Source organism: Podarcis melisellensis (assembly GCF_964234715.1).
Source record: "Podarcis melisellensis genome assembly, chromosome: 15".
Taxonomy (NCBI): Eukaryota; Metazoa; Chordata; class Lepidosauria; order Squamata; family Lacertidae; genus Podarcis; species Podarcis melisellensis.
Genome location: NC_138532.1, coordinates 43351776 through 43368972, shown reverse-complemented (window position 1 = coordinate 43368972; position 17197 = coordinate 43351776). Strand labels below are relative to the sequence as shown.

The following is a 17197-nucleotide window of genomic DNA, read 5'->3' as shown; positions in this document are numbered from 1 at the left end:
GTGGGCTGGATCCTCAATGCATCCACTGCCCACAGGGGGACCACTTGGACAGGTGTGCCCACTGGGAGCATCACCAGAATTCACCATAACGACAGGTGATCCAACAAAAGAACTGGGAGGGAGAACTGAAGGAAAGAATTGGAGGAGAACTACTGTGTCTCTGCGGTACAGAGCATCTGCTTTGCGCGCTGAAGGTCCCTCGTGCAATCCCCACTGGCATCTCCACATAGGCCTGGGAGAAAGACTCACTGCGTGAAAGGGCTGCTGCCAGTCAGTGTAGACAATACTGAGATAGATGGATCTGACTATGCAAAATTATGACAGCTTCCTTTGCTCCTGTTTAAATCAACCTTTTTTTTCAAAACGAGGGCTGTCAGAAGCAGTGTGTCCTGTTCTGCCGCCCTGCGTGTTCCACAAGCACTCACGGGATTTCAGGCAAGATCTTGCCCCAAATGGCCACGATCTCACCCCAAATCAGCACTGATGAGAGCACTGCTTCTCTGGGTGATCGACTCGGGAGCTTCTGCTGCCTGAGGCAGTGGCATCATGCTGCCTATTGGCTGGATCGGCCCTGAGGACTAGAATCTTACTTTATCTCAAGGGGGGGGGGATTTAGCCTGGCTCTGGGAAGAAGGCAGGATATATATGGAGACAATACTCTCCCCTCCAGGATCAGAAACCAAGCAAGGCTCGACCGAGCAACCCCTTCTTCACACACAAATTCCTCCCCTCCCATCCTACGATTAGTTTCCCATTTGGGACACAGCAAACACAGAGTTAGAGCATACCAGGCCAATGCGCACGCAAGGAAGGGGGGGGCATGCAACTACATTGTGGGGGTGGGGGAGGCCCTGTGGCCCCCCCACCTCCCCTCTGTGGCATGCTTGAGGTTAGGAGTAACAAAGGGGTTACTAGAAACCAAGGGAGAGAAACTCATCCTCACAGCTTATTCCTGCGCTTCTGGAACTTTGTCACCATGTCCTGCAAACTGGAGAACGGGGGGAGGGAGGGGGGAATGGGAGGGGGAGAAAACAGGCAAAATAAACACCACAGGAAGGCGGGACAAGGACGAGGGAGAAGGGAAGATGGGCAACCAGAAACGAGAAGCGTAGCTGGGGAGAGAAGAGTGTGACAGGGGGACTCGCTCACAGAATCGTAGAGCTGGAAGGGACCCGAGGGACGTCCAGGCCAACCTCCCGCAAAGCAGAAAGCTAAAGACTCCCTGATATGTAACCTCTGTTTGAAAGCCTCCAGTGAAGGAGAGTCCATCCCCTTTTGAGGTAGACCATTCCACTGTAAAACAGCTCTTAGCGGCAGAAAGTTCTTCCTGATGTTTGGCCGGAATCTCATTTCTCGTCATTTGAACCCATTGGTTTGGGTCCTCCACTCGGGAGCAGCAGAAAACAACCTTGCTCCATCTTCCATGTGGCAGACCCTCAGATAATAGAAGATGGCCACCACACCTCCTCTCACTCCCCTCTTCTGCAGGCTAAACATGCCCATCTCTTTCAACTGCTCTCTGCAATAGTTTTTGATGGGAACTGCAAGGGCACTGAAAATACCCGGATGTAGCCAATGCCAGCCCTCCTGAAGAGCAGGCAGGCCCACGGAAAACCATTTATATTGGCTCAATACGGGTTGCATCCAACTCAGTGTAGACCCAGTGAAATTAATGGGCAAGGCTAACTTGGGCCCATTAATTTCAAGGGGTCTACTCTGAGTACAGCTTAGTTGGATACAACCCTATGCTTCTTTTCTTTTTTCCTTAAAAAAGGTTACACAAGTTATAATAATTACCCACCTTTGTATTTTATGTTTCCCAATAACAACTATTTTTTTAGCGTGTAATTACATTAAGTATCAAAATCTGTTGAGCATTTAATCATCATCATCTGATTTTGTTACACGCTTTACCTTGTCCAGGGCAACACAAAGTGACTTGCTAAGCCCAGGTGGCTTAAAAGGTGTTCGGAAGATGAGCTTATTCCACAACCATTGGTGATAATAGCTCCACGGAGCCTCTGTGTCTAAGGGCAGTCTACCTCTGGCTGTCCACAGCCATCACGCCCCGCTTGGGAGCTTCCCAGAGGTAACTGCTTAGCCACCTCTTGCCTCGGGCCCATGGTGAAGAACATGGTGCCCCCCAACTGGGGCTGGACTTCAGCTCCCAGCAGCCAGCACAGCCAATGGCCTGGAATGGCAGGAACTGCATGACACCTGCAGGTTCCCCATCCCAGCAAGAGGATTTTGCTTAATGCTCTTATATGAGGCAAGGGCTACGCAGCGATGCCTAGAAGGAGAGCTCATTTGGTTGCTCCCGGTCCCCACCCATCGCCTACCTGTTGATGAGTTCCTCGTTGTCGTCACTCTCCATCTCGTCCTCGATGGCAGCCTGCAGGTCACCGATCCGCTTGAAGGCCAGCTTCAGGTCTGACTGCAAGCTCTGGTTTGCAGCTTCTAGGCTCTCCAGATCCATCTCCTGGAAAAGGAGGAGAGAAGAGAGAATGACTCTGGGAGGGTAACAGGGACCTTGCAGATCCTGCTGTGCCGTTCTCCCCCACACATGCAAGTGGCCCATGCTGCTGCTGGCAACCCAGCTCTCTGCTGGTCTGTACAAGTAGTAGTGGGGGGAGGCAAGCCTCTTGCCCATCACTAGCAAGTGTTTCTGCAGGGGTGTCCCAGCAGGGTGGGGCTCCGTCAGTTTGCATAGAGCAATGGTGAAGCCAAGGGTCTTGCCCTAACCAGGTGTGCACCCAAGAAGGAGGTGGAGGAAGAAACTGTTAGATCTCTGCAATAGTTCTGCAAGAATGTAAGACCAGCCTGTTGGCTCAAGCCCATGGCCCATCTAGTCCAGCCTCCTGTTCTCCCAGTGGCCAGCCAGATGCCTATGGGAACCCTGCAAGCAGATTCAAAGGCAAGGGCAACTCTCCCCTCCTGCTGTTTCCAGCAACTGGTATTCAGAAGCATTGCTTCCTCCAACTGTGGAGGCAGGGCAGAGACATCATGGCTAGGAGCCATCGATAGCCCTCTCCTCCTCCATGAATGTGTCCAATCCCCTCTTGAAGCCATTCATCAAGTTGGTGGCCATCACTGCCTCCTGAGGGAGGGAGTTCCACAGTTTAACTATGCGCTGAGTGAAGGAGGTCCTTTTTATATCAAGGATTTCTGACTCCCAACCATTTAAAAACAACGGTGTGTTTTTCCTTCCCACTCCTAAATTAGCCTGCCAAAATGAAGAAAGCTAGGAAAGGCTGGAAGGAGGTGGAGGAACCAGGAATGGCTTCTCTTTTAGATGGAACGCCTGCGAGTTCATTTCTGGTTCTCAAAACACTGCTGGAAACTCTTAACCCTGCAATTAACGTGGACACAAATTTGCACTTGCGTAGACGGCTTAGCCCAGTTGGGGGGATGGTGGGAAGGGCTCGGCTCCATCCCAGACCCTCCAGTTTGCACCTGGCTCTGCCCCACCTCCCCCACAACTACCTTGCATTTGGCTCTGATTGGTGGGCTTCGCTGGGGGTGCTAGCTAGAATAAAAATACACAGAGCAGGGAGGGAAGGAGAGGGAGGGAAAGGGAGGGAGGGTGGTGGAAAACCTGCCTTTGAGAGACTGGGTGGAACAGGAAGAGGGTTCATGGTGAGCCATGAGAAGCCAGGAGTGGTCTAATGAATGGAGGGGGCTGCAGCAGGTGTAGAGCAGCCGAGGGTCCACTTCTGTTTAAGGAGGATATTGACAAGCTGGAAGGTGTGCAGAGGAGGGTGATCAGGATGATGAAGCGTCTGGAAAGCAAGCCTTATGGGGAACGGTTGAGGGAGGTGGGTCTGTTTAGCCTTAAGAAGACTGAGAGGTGATGGGATAGCCATCTTCCAATATCTAAAGTTCTGTCACACGGAAGATGGAGCAAGCTTGTTTTCTGCTGCTCCAGAGAGAAGGATCCAAACCAACGGATTCAAATGACGAGAAAGGAGAGTCTGACTTAACATTAGGAAGGACTTTCTGATGGTGAGAACCATTCCCTAGTGCAGGGGAATGGTTCTCTAAGATAAAAAGAGCCACTTGGACCCGTTTCCAAAGAAAAAAACTGGGAGCCGCAAAACTCATCATTATAAAAATAACTTTTTTGTCACTTTTTATTATTATTTCTTTGTTTGACCCCTCAGAATTACTCCTCCTCATAGAAATAAACGTTAAATTAACAAATTACCTTTTGTGTGTGTGTGTTCTTCACTCCCCTTCAAAACAGTGACCAGTGTACATGCCCCCTTTCAATGCAGTGAGCAGCGTACATGCCCCTTACAATGTAGCGGGCGGGCGGGAAGGTGACGTCGGGACGGTGCGTGACTAACGCACGCACCGCCCCCATGCGACGTCACAGCCAGTACAGTGCCCGCCACAGTGGGGAGTGTCGGGGCTCACAATGCGCCTCCTCCCCTTGCTAATATCCGCCCCGGAGCCGCGGCAAAGGTGTAAAAGAGCCACATGCGGCTCCGGAGCCGCGGGTTGCTGACCCCTGCCCTAGTGCAACAAACTCCCTTGGAAGGTAGCAGACTCTCCTTCATGGGATGGTTTTAAGGAGAAGTCAGGTGGTCACCTGCCAGGGATCCTTTAGCTGTGATTCCTGCATTGCAGAGGGTTGGATTAGCTGTCCCCTTAGGGTACCTTCCACCCCTACTACTCCGTAACTCTGTTCCAGCAATGCAATGGGCAAGGCGGATGTCCCCCCAAAAGCCACACACAGGCTTCCCCCTCCATACCAGTTCGTGCTTCTTGCGGCTGGCCTCTGCCTCCTTCTTTGCCAGCTCAGCCATCTCCTCCTTGGTGTCCCGCAGCTGGCGCTGCAACCGCTTGTTCTGCTCCTTCTCCCTGTTCTCAGCCGCCGTGCGCTGGTCGCGCTCCTCCGTCAGCTTCTCCATGTTCTCCTTCAGGCGGGTGGCCAAGCTCTGGGGAGAGCGGGCAAGGGGAGACAGAGGGGTTTAGAAAGCAGTCTTTTATACCAGGTTAGGCTACTGGGGACATTCAGCCCAGTGCTGTTTACGCTGACTGACAGCAGCTCTTTGGGATCCCAGGTGAAGAAGAGGAGCCTGGCTGCAGTTGGATCAGGCCAAAGAGTCTAGTCCAGCATCCTGTTCTCCCAGTGGCCAACCAGATGCTCGCAATGGGAAGCCCACAAAGCAGACCTGAGCACAGCAGCAGCGCTCACCCCAGAAACTGGTATTCAGAGGCATTAATGCCACCTGATGACGGTAGAGGCAGAACACAGCCCTGCTGGCCAGCAGCCAGTGATAACCTTATTCCCCTCTGTGGATTTGTCTAATCCTTTATCAGAACATCAGAACAGACCTGTTGGATCAGGCCAATGGGGGTCCACATAGTCCAGAACTCTGTTCTCACAGTGGCCAGCCAGATGCCCCAATGGGAAGCCCACAAGCAAGACCTGAGCACAAGAGCACTCTACCTACGACTCCCAGAAACTGGTACAGTGGTACCTCTGGATGCAAACAGGATCCGTTCCAGAGGTCGCGATTCACTGCTTCCGCGCATGATGTCATTTTGAGCGTCTGCGCATGCGTGAGCGGCGAAACCCGGAAGTAACATGTTCCGTTACTTCCAGGTCGCCGCAGAGCACAACCCGAAAATGCTCAACCTGAAGCAACTTCAACCTGTCTGTATTCAGAGGCATTAATGCCCCCAACAGCGGAGGAAGAAAATAACCATCATGAGCAGTAACTAATTTTAGGCCCATTCATAGAGAGAGATAAGACTACTCCCTTTACAAGAGTCCTGCTGGATCAGGCCAATCTACTCCAGCCTCTTGGCCAACCAGATGCTCCAGGGAGGAGCCCACAAGCAAGACCCAAGCACAAGAGCACTCTACCTGTGATTCACAGGTATTCAGAGGCAGTGGAGGTAGGATATAGTCCTTCACACAGCGCATGGTTGAACTATGGAACCTGCTCCCACAGGAGGCAGTGATGGCCACCAGCTTGGATGGCCTGGGAAATGGACAGATTCATGGCGGAGAGGGCTACTGATGGCTACTAGCCACAATGGCTAAGCTCTGCTCCTGAATACCAGTTGCCACTGGAGGGAAGAGAGCTCTTGTGCTCGTGCTCTGCTTGCGGGTTTCCCACCTGCGTTGCCACTGAGAGGAGAAGAGAGAGCTGGACTAGATGGGACCCCTTTGGCCTGAGTCTCCTTATGTTCTTATGGTTCACTGTAGGCTGGTATCAGGATAGCACAAAAACAAGTCGAAACGAGGCACCTCCCTGACCTCTCCACCCTTGAGAAGGGGTGAAGGTACCCCCACCGTCTCCCCGCTCCATGGCAGGTGAAGATGAGACAGCCGCGCCGTGCAAAGGCTGGTGCATCAATATTCATCTGCTGCACATAATGGCAGCAGACAGCGGCAATTACCGGGGCCGGAGCTCAGGAATAAGCGTTGCCCAATCGCTCCCCGCCGAGCACTAATGGAACAAACGAACCCGGCACTATGAATTTACATGAGGGGGGGTGGGAGGGAGAACTGGCTCGAGGGGGAGGGAGAGAGCAGAGGAAAGAGCAGGGGGGCGGCTGAGGAGTTGCGCCAGAGAGAGAGAGAGAGAGAGGGAGAGAGAAACTTTTTTCCCCAGGCGTGGGTAGAATAATCAGGGGGGCTTTGGTGAATTGGAAAAATAGATTTAACTTTGTGTGAAGTAATTACAGCATGTAATGTAGGGAGAAAAATAGATTCCATCCTTTCAAGGCAGCCGAGTGCCGTCCCCTGCATATTTATGGGGCTGGGGGGGGAGGGGGTGTGGAGAGGGGAGGAAGAGAAGGGGGAAGCGAATAATGGTACAGAAATATTAAGAGGGAACTCTAAAGCTTCTCAGCTCCCTCGGCGGGAAAAGGAGCTGCGACGGTAGAATATCAAGCAGGGCACTTAACAGGTGCAAGCAGAAGCAGAGAGACAGAGACCAGCCTCCCCAAGGTGGCATTTGTAGGGCCAAGGGCGTGGGGGGCAGGAGCAGGAGATTTACTTGCCAGCTGAGGCCAGGACTATGGGGGAAGAGGACAGCAGGAGACTGATTATTTGTAATTCACAGACCAAACACATCTCTCTCTTTCGCTCTCTCTGCTCTCCCTGGCTCTTGCAGCCCACAGATGCTTTGAATTTTGCACCTCCCACCTTTCTCTCTGCTGCCCTTTTGTCTCGCGCAGGCTCCCACCCACCCCAGCCAATCTGCTTCCCTGAAAACGGCTCCCTCCCACCTCAAGGCATTAGAATGCTTGCGCACATGCTGTGACATCACAGCAACTGAGCCAATAGAGGGAGGGGGGACAAGTTTTTCACTCATCAAAGACCGAGGAGGAAGAGGCGTGAGTTAGGGAGCAGGCATTCCTCACACGGGAACCAGAAGGAGGTACACACATGTACACACCACGGCAGCTGTGGAGAGTTCTGTGCCTGTAGAAATCAATGCTTTCCTTTTAAAATACTCGGCTGGGGAAAGAGCAGGGCTCTGTTTTCTTGCATTTTAAAAAGGGGAGACGTGGCAATTTGCATGCTGGGTGCATCCCCCTCTCCACAAGTAGTTGCAGAAGATGCATGTCCTGTTCTTGGTGGTTTTGCACTTTAGCCCAAGCAACATATCGCAAGGCACCACATCCTAACCTGAGGAATGAGCACAGCTCCGGACTGGGGGTAGGGGGAGAGATGGAAGGAAGGGGAACTGAGCAAGGCACCCAAAAAGGACCACGGTGACTGGAGACTCTCTAAAGACTCCCTTGGAATCTGTCTGATGTGATTTTAAAGTTCTGCATGGACTTTTAAGCGCTTCTTCCCACTTTCAGGGGCAGCTCAGAACACAAGACTCTGTTCCAGATAATCTGACTCCAAGAGAGAGCGCAGCCCACTCAGCTTTGCCCCAGCGCCATCTGAGGGAATGAGAGCCCAGCAAGAAGCAAATTTTTTGAAGCCGGGTTTGAGCTGCCCTGGGGAGATATTTCGCTTCCTAGGGTCTGCTAGCCCAGGACCCGCTTGCCTACGACGAACTCCACCGCACTAAGCAAACCCTGATGCTAAGGATGCTCTGCCGGCTCCAGAAAACCCTCTCCCCGGCTCCAGATTCCTCACCTCAAGGCGCTTCACTTGCGTCCTCTCGAACTCCAGCCGTGTCTCCAGCTCGCGGATCTTGGCCTCCTGCCTGCTGACCAGGGACTTGTCTACCATGGACTGCTCGACAAACTCCAGCTGGCTCTGGAGGCCTTGTAGCTGGAAATGAAGAAGGAAGGGGCTGTCACTCATGGTGGTGGATGGTGAAAAGGGAAGCACAGCCCTGCGAGGGGTTAAGAGGAAGAGGGGCAGCTGACTCCCCCCCCCCAACACTCCCCCCAGTGCCTACCTTCTCCTGGAGCTCTTGCTTCTCTTTGTGGGCTTCCTCCAGCTGTGACTGAAGGTCATTGATCTGGGCCAGGTCCCGGGAGGCCTGGAGAGAACAGAGGATTTAGAAGCCAGCGCTGGCAAAGCTGAGTCCCAGAGATTCCCACCACCAACACCTCCCTGTTAAGAGTCTCCTGCCAAATCCCCTGAAGAATGTAACTTATCATCTCTAGCTAATAATTATTTTAGCTGTGCAATAATATATTTTATTCTGTATTGTGCATTTTGCAATGCCTTTGGCTAGACAAAACAAGCAAACTATACAATTGAAACAGGACAGTCCCTACCCTCAGGCTTACAATATTAAAACAAAAACAAAAAACCACAATATGCAAGGTAAAAGGGACAGGGAGGGAAGAGGGAAATCAAAACTCAGTTGCCAATTTCTAAAGAGCTGTTCCTATACTGACCACCTATAATTTGTTCCTGTAATGTTTAGCAACCACAACTGCTGTCTGCAGGAGTTACAATCAAACTCTCATGAATCTCTCTGAGGTGACGGTTAGGGGAGGGGGGTTCAGTGTTGGGTGGGCAGAGAGGATGCAGTGAAAGCATCTGCAAAAGTGGGGCAGTGGTGGGGGAGGGGCTCACCTGAGCGACAGCCGCCTTGTGCTTCTTCATGAGCTCGTTCATGTCCTCCTGATCCTCTTCCAGGCGGCTCTGCACCTCGTTCTTCTCCCGCTGCAAACGGCTCAGCTGCTCTTCCAGCTGGGGGGGAGGAGAAGTTCAGGAGTGAAGGGTGAGCTGGTGTCTAAGGACTCCTAAGGTTTCATCCCCTGCTAGAAGGATCCCGCAAACCAGAGCTGGGAACTCTCTTAACTCAAAGGCTGGCAAGCGATGGCAGGTGAACACACCTCTCTCTGCCCTCATTTGCTGGGGAGCATGGTCTCTTGCAGACCAGCTTTGGAGGAGATGACACTGAAGGCAGATGGTAACATCCTGAGAGCAATGAAGTCCAGTTGGAAGAGCCCTTGCTCAGTTCAATCCAAAAGGCAGCTTTGCCTCCCCAGGGGCCAAGCTCTGAAAGCTGGGTCTGCAAGGTGGATGGGGAACCAAGCTGTGCCTGGCACTGATTGGCTAGTGCCCATGCCATCCCCAAGAAACCACACAGAAACTTCCAGGCAGTTTTTGTACTTCTGAGCATCCTAGTTGGGTGGGGGAAAGGTAGAATAGGGAAGATTATATGAAGAAATAAAGGCGTCAATGATGAGAGACCACTGATTGCCAGACCTCACAGCACAAAGGATTACTTAAATCAGTGGGAGGAGATGATGGTTCGGGGTGCTTACCGCTCCCTTGGCCTTGGATAGGTCATCTATCTGCAGGTGCAGGTCCTCGATCTCCACCTCCATGGACTTGCGAGCCTTGACAGCAGCCGCGCACGTGAACTCTGACTCCTCCAACTGCAGCAAGAGCCCCCATGTCCCAAGGGGGTAGCGACAATTAGGACGACAGCCACTCACTCCCAAACCTCGCCTGTCAGCCTTCCAGCAAAGCCCCCTCACTGACACCACAATCTCTCCGCTATACGGATTGGGCCCAGGCTACCTGAAAGAGTGTATCTTCCCCTAGGAGCCTGCCTGGGTGCTAAGATCATCAGGGGAGCACCCTCTCTCAGTCCCACGAACAAGAGAGACATGGCTGGTGGTGACACAAGAGACAAGGAGCCTTTCCTGTGGCTGCTCCCCTATTGCGGAATTCCCTCCCAAGAGAGTTCAGACTGGCTCCCTCCTTGCTAACCCTCTGCTGGCAGGCTAAGACTTTCCTTTTTAGGCAGGCCTTTGAAAACTAAGGAGTAGATGAGGCTGGTCACTGGGCAAAGTGTATTTTGACTGCTGGCCCTAAGCATTTCCTGATGTATCCTAACTATTGTTGTTAACTAGCTTGTTTCTATTACTTTGTATTTTATAACTGAGGCTTCTAAATGTTGTAAGCTGCCTTGAATCCCAACTTAGGAGAAAAGGATATCAATGCACTTAATAATAAAACAGTGATATTATTCCCCTTGGGTGTCCAGGCCTGGTTCTGCCTCTTGAGCTGGCGGTATTTTGAGGTCTTCCCAGGCACTAAAACCAAAAGCCTTCCTCGCAGGGACCCTGCAAAAACCAAGCGTGGCCTTTGGCCAGATGTTCAGAAAACGTGTAGGAGTTTTATTTCGTTTTAGTCAATTATACTGTGGCTTCAACTTTCCGTATGTTTTAAATTACAGCCGATTTTTGTATGTGTGATAATTATTTTATCTGTTTTTGTGAACCGCATCTAGTTTTTTCCTAAAGCAGTGTATAAATTTTATGAAAAAAATAATAAATAAGAGCCAGTCTGAGTGGAGAATGCTGAAAACCTCTGCAGGGCCAACAGCTGCACAGGACTGTTGGGTCCATCCAGCTCAGTATTGTCTCCTGAGTCTCCTGTCTATTGTCTACCCTCCTGATAGAGTTCCATTCATTTCTCTACCTGCTCCCCCCACGCCACCCCCATGCCCAGCCCCCTCTCCCAGCACCTGGTTCTTCAGCTGCGCAATCTCCCGCTTGCTGGGGGCGTTGTTCTTCAGATGGTCAAGCATGACCTGAGCGTCAGAGAGGAGGGCCTTGGTACGCTTCAGATCCTTGCGTAGACGCTTCTCCGTCTCAAAGTCCCGCTGGCTGACCTGGAAGGTACCAGAGAGGAAGAGGAGAGGTTTGAAGAGGAAAGGGCGAGAGGTGGTTCTGCTACAGCAGCCCTCGCCCACCCTCTCTTCCCCTGCTCCCACCATCGTCCGTACCTGGTCACTGACAGCCGACAGTTTCCCTTCCAGGTCCCTCTTCTCCCGCAGCACCTTCTGCTTCTCCTCATACTCCTCCTCCAGCTGCATCTCCATCTGCTTCAGCTGTGGGTACACAAAGCAAGGAGAGGGGTCCTGAGGGGGTCTTCCTTGGTGGACCTGGGGAGGCTGCTGCTGGCAGCCTGGGGGTCATTTCCAGTCCTATGTAGCTCTCCAAGGGAGGAATAGGGGGCCTTCCTAATGACTTCCAGTCTTCCTTAACAAACTACAGCTCCCAGAATTCTTTGGGGGAAGCCATGATGGTTTAAAGTGGTATCATGGCACTTTGTAGCACAGGTGTATTCCTCTTGGAAGCTTAAAAAAGCACAGCAAGGTGGAAGCAAGTCCTGCTTCCATGTCCTCAGCACGTGGTTTTCAGAGGTATACATACGGTCTCCAAACAGGGAACAGAATGTCACATGAACACAAAAGTTCAAAACATTTCAGAATTTGTAATACCTTCGTGCATGAATGGATTTTCCCAGTAGTGATGTATGGAAGTGAGAGCTGGACCATAAAGAAGGCTGATCACCAAAGAATGGATGTTTTTGAATTCTGGTGCTGGAGGAGACTCAAGAGAGAGTCCTATGGACTGCAAGAAGATCAAACCTCTCCATTCTGAAGGAAATCAGCCCTGAGTGCTCACTGGAAGGACAGATGGTGAAGCTGAGGCTCCAATACTTTGGCCACTTCATGAGAAGAGAAGACTCCCTAGAAAAGACCCTGATGCTGGGAAAGATGGAGGGCACCAGGAGAAGGGGACAACAGAGGACGAGATGGTGGGACAGTGATCTTGAAGCGACCAGCATGAGTTTGACCAAACTGCGGGAGGCAGTGGAAGACAGGAGTGCCTGGCATGCTCTGGTCCAGGGGATCACAAAGGGGCAGACACGACTAAACAACTAAACAACAACAACAACAACAAATGAATGGATGGATGGATGGATGGAAAGACAGTTGGCAGCGTTACGATTCCCCCAGCTGCAGCCCCTGCACACAGGGCCATGACTAAGAGCTGCTTGCCTGCAGCAGGCTCTCAAGAGGAGCGAGCTCAGGAAAATGTTCATTTAGATAATTGCAGGTTCGTGCCGGCCAGGGCTGTGTCACTCGGCTAATGGGATCAGCGTAGGCAGAGAGGAAATCACGCTGTGGGGGAAGAGTGACTGATCACACTGGTCAGGGCCAGGAAGGGTTTGGCTGGACAGAGAGACCAAAGGCAGGAGGACTGGAAGGGCACAAAACTATCAATCAAAGCAGCACAGAGGCCTGATCCCTTCTCGGTCATCATTAGCACTTTATATCTAAAAAGTAGGGGGAGGGGGAGAGGGAAGGAAGTAGGAGCCCCCAGCCTGCTTGGGTTGCAATCTCTCAAAGCATGGGCCTCTCCTCCCAGATGTCTCGGGGTGAAATAAATGCACTCTGCATGTGGTCCAAGGCACTCTCTGCAAACTATTCATACTTTGCGTGTTCCAGGACAGAACTGTGGCACACAAAACCAGCTCCACAGCCTGGCCCAGATTCAAATTTTGCTTCAGCTTATTCAGCAGCCTCCTAGTACTTTTATTATTATTTATTATGTTTATTAGTCACTTGTTACTCTCCGAGCCACTGACATTTAAAAGCATAAACATATTATACCATAGTGAAAAAGAAAGAAATGGATCATATAAAAACACTGTGGGTGGTATGCAACAGCAGGCCTCTTGAAGTTAATGGCCATTAGGTTAATTAGGTTCATTCATTTCCAAGTATCTACTCTGAGTAAAACTTAGCTGGTTACAACCCTACAATTGGAAAGAAGAGACTTTATCTCCAATCACAGCAGCAAGTGCTCACATCAGAACTGATCTGACAAGTGACTGACAGGTGGGTGTGATATAGACAATAAGACCTTGTTACCCCCACAACACCCACTAAGACTAGAATCATCTCAGTCCACAAAAGAGCAGGGGAAAGAGGTTAAATCTTTACCTGGCACCAAAACAGTGTCTGCTGCTAAGTTGCCGTGTGTGTGTGTGTGTTTAAAATCAATCAATCAATCAATCAATCAATCAATAAAATGACTGACAGCGGCTCTCCGGGATTTCAGGAGGAAAGGGTTTCAGTTGAGGGGCTTCCTGGCTCACAGCTTGGTTTTCCAAACTGAGGTCTCTGTCTCTCTCAACTCCAGAGTCAGGCAGAAAGGCTTTGCTAAATGAAATGAAAACTCAGCCTTGCTGATGACCTGAAGGCAAAATCCATACTTAGCTTCTTGAAAAGGGTAGAATCAGAGCTGCTGCTGCTGGTGGTGGTGGTAAGGGACCTTTTGAATGAGGGCCTTCCCCCAAAAGACCTTAACACACACACCCCCCGGCTTCAGGAAAACAGCCATAACACACTCAAATGGAATAATTCTGCAAACATCCTTGTTTTCTGCCTCCCTCAGGAGCTGAATGCTTCCCGGTATTGACTTGTCCTCTGAGTGTGAAATTTCATGATTTATTAATTTTCAGAGAGAAAGAGAGATGCACCTTGACTCTCAGCCAGGAAGCCCCCAATTGAAATGCTTCCTCCAGGGCAAAGCATGCTCCCAACCTCTGCCTCCCTTCGCCCTTCTCTGCAGCCAAGGATAATTACACTGACCAGATCACTGAGATGGTTTATGTATGTGCAAAATGCAGTGCTATATACATGCAAAGTGTGGCACTTATGTTCTAATGTTTTTCATCTGTGTGTGCATTGTTCTAAGGTGAATGTTCTAAGGGTGGGGATGCTAAACAGCTGCCTGGTATGTAGCAGGAAGGCAGAACCAGGAAACGGGAGGGGAAATTGCCTTGCGCCACAGTCACTTCCTGCTGCCAGCCACCCTGGAGCTTGGGCTCTGGCCCTGCTAATTGGGAACAGAGGCTGATCCCCTGCAGCTCCCAGGAAGCAGCATATTTCATTTCAAGGCCTTGCTTCACATGGCAGCAGGTGCCCCCGTTACTTATAGGGGTGTGTAAGGTAAGTCTCACGGAAAAGCCTCAGCAACCCAGGGGCTTCTTTCTATCCAGCGCCACTCCTACCCACTGAAAACAAGGGTCAGTGGCTAATTTAGGTCCATTAATTTTGATGGGCCCTGTCAGATTAAAACTGAGTTGGTAGCTCCTTTACTGAATGTGTGAACAGACAAGGTGGTAACAACCGAATTCCAATCCAATACAAGTCTGACACTTGGCCAATGTATGTCTTGAATCTCTTTTAACTTTTGCTTTTAGCAGACACTTGTCTGCAGCATTTTTTTATGCCTGGATCACCAAGGCATCAAGGAAGTGCTTTAGAGTGCCCTATTTCAACTTCTACCACCTTGTACCCATCCTACTTCATTGCTGACAAGCCCTAAATCCTTTCTCCTTTACTTTAATCTGACTGTTCCTGCTGTAACCAAGTACTATGAATATGCTTTTGATGTGTGGATGACATTAAACTCTCTGGGGAAGGGGTGGGTGGAAGGTCAGTGGCTGCCGTTGGTGAGGAGTGGGGACTGATGTTTTTTAGTTCTGAATACAGTATGATTTTACTCTGTATATATATCTATTTATGTGTTTATATAGACATATACATAAAATGAGAGAACTGTATTGGGATACAAGCCAGGGTTCTCTGGCTCCTAAAGGGCTTGTGAAACCACCCACAGCCTTTCTCACCTTCTTCTGGCAGGACTGCCTGATCTCCTCCACCTCCTCATCACGACTCTCCACTTCCTTGGAGTGCGTCTGCCGCAGCCTCTCCATCTCCATCTCCAACCGGAGTTTGGCCTGAAGGGTAGGGGGAAAAGGAACCGATGAGACGCCCCAAGGAGGAAGGCTCGGACTTTGCCTCTCTCTCTGCACAGGCCAGGAAGGGTCCATGGCAAAGCAGGCAGAGCAAAGGGACCGAAGGGAAAGGGACATTGCACTGCCTAACCTGCTCACATTCCCCACCCACCTACAGCAGCAAAAAATGGTCTCCCCACCCAAAGGAGATCAGTTTTGCTACTGGAGGGCACAGAGCACAGCAGACCTGGCTGGCTCAAGAGATGTTCCCCTTCCCTTCTTCTTTCCCTCCTTCCCTGCACTGATCTACACAAGAGGACTTCTCTTCCCTACTCCACCAGGACCACAATCTGCCGGTATTTGCAGGGAAACCCAACTCTGTCCATCCCCATGCAGGGAACCACAGGAGGGCAGAATGCTGTTGTGCTCAGGTCCTAGCTGGCTTGATGCAACAGGGCTCATTTTGAGGTTCATAAGAAATATAAATCGGATTTTAAATAATGTACCTCATAAGGGCTGCATCTAACTACTTTTTATCTCGGAGCAGGCCCATTGACATTAATACCTTAAGTTAGTCATGTCTATTAATTTCCATGGGTTTACTCTGAATAGTACTAAGGTGGGCTACAACCATAAGAACAGCCTGCTGGATCAAGCTCATGGCCCACCTCATCCAGCCTCCTGTTCTCACAGGGACCAGCCAGTTGCCCCAGATCTCAAGCAGATTTCCAAGTTCAGTCTTAAGTCTCCTGCTGTTAGCAGCTGAAGTTTTTGGAGGAAAGGGGGATACAGAAGTATAATAAATAGAAGTAATACAGGACTGCTGGGAAAACTCAGCCAGTAGAGCATGAGACTCTTAATCTCAGGGTCAGGGGTTTGAGCCCCATGTTAGCCCCAAAATTCATTCCTGCATTACAGGGGGGTGGACTAGATGACCCTTGTGGTCCTTTCCAACTCTACAATTCTATGCTTCAGTTTGGGGGGACACGACCCAAGCCCACTGCCCATGAAGTAAGCAGGGGAGGCTGAGACCCTTCAACACATCTCAACCTGGCCCAGCTGGAAAGCTAATTGCCGGCCTTTGCCTTTGTCATTTTCAGTCATCAATATGTATATTTCCCTATATACATAAAAATGCAAGGCTGTCATCACGCGCCCTGATTAGGAGAATTGCCCCATGGCAATCCTGGATTTGCGTAAAGAAAAGAGGAAGCTTTAGGGCAGGGTTTCCCAAACTTGGGTCTCCAGCTGCTACTGGACTACAATTCCCATCATCCCTAGCTAGCAGGACCAGTGGTCAAGGACGATGGGAATTGCAGCAGCTGAAGACCCAAATCTGGAAAATCCTGCTCTAGGGTGTTAATGCAGCGGTGAATGGCAGGGGTAGTTGATGAAGGGAGTGAGCAGGGGCCCAGCCCCTAGTAAAACGCTGTCACACGGAAAGGAGAGCAAGCACATTTTCTGCTGCTCTAGAGGTGAGAACCTCAAGCAATGGATTCAAATTACAAGCAAGGAGGGAAAACTATCCAAAGGTAAGAGCTGGTCAACAGTAGAATGGACTCCCTCGGAAGGTGATGCACAGAGGCTTTTAAACAGGCTGGATGGCCACCTGCCAGGGATTCTTGAGCTGCGACTCCTGCATCACAGGGGGGTCAGACTAGATGACCCTCAGGACCCTTTTCAAACTCGACAATCCTATGATTCTATGTGCTTGCCCTGCTCACCAGTCCCCTTGCCATCCCCCCCACATGACATATACACTCTTTCTAGAGAGAGAGAGTTATCTCAAATAGCTCAGCGCAACCTCGCCAGTCCCATCAGAATCACCTGTACTCTATCACACTTAAAAAGCTCTTTCATTTAGCTGGTGGGCATGAAAGGCCCACCAGCCGCCGCCACCAACCAAGAGGCAGAAAGGCCGCTGTGGGCTCTTGCACTGATCTGGCTTGTTTTGCCAGCCGCTGCCATCTTCCCCCCTCTGCCTGGCTCACGCTGGGGCAAGGCCACACTGGGAGCAGCTGGGCACTGAGCTGCGAGCAAGGCTGGCACACAAAGCTCCGGCGCTTGGGGAGCACAGCAGCCCCTCCGGATCAATGGCTCTGAAAGGCAATTACTTACTCGCCTTGCCGCCGCTGCCTCTGCAGCCTGCATGGCTGCGTCTGCCTGGCTGTCGGCACCTTCCGGAGTTGCAAAGGCAGACACCTC

General features: G+C 51.0%; 1 protein-coding gene across 17 annotated transcripts in view; it reads right to left on the bottom strand.

The window, feature by feature from the left end:
• MYO18A (myosin XVIIIA) overlaps positions 1-17197 on the bottom strand; it is a gene marked incomplete at its 5' end in the record, with an annotated part of 144832 nt that overhangs the window by 15543 nt on the left and 112092 nt on the right. For 13 of the 17 annotated variants that reach the window (XM_081890109.1, XM_081890124.1, XM_081890118.1 and 10 more), the window contains 10 exons: positions 944-988; positions 2340-2479; positions 4755-4940; positions 8114-8251; positions 8382-8465; positions 9011-9127; positions 9709-9822; positions 10920-11066; positions 11181-11285; positions 14885-14995. In XM_081890109.1, coding sequence (XP_081746235.1) covers positions 944-988; positions 2340-2479; positions 4755-4940; positions 8114-8251; positions 8382-8465; positions 9011-9127; positions 9709-9822; positions 10920-11066; positions 11181-11285; positions 14885-14995 — 1187 coding nt within the window. The remainder of the gene's footprint in view (positions 1-943; positions 989-2339; positions 2480-4754; positions 4941-8113; positions 8252-8381; positions 8466-9010; positions 9128-9708; positions 9823-10919; positions 11067-11180; positions 11286-14884; positions 14996-17197) is intronic. The other 4 variants (XM_081890120.1, XM_081890121.1, XM_081890117.1 and 1 more) reach the window with 1 other exon arrangement.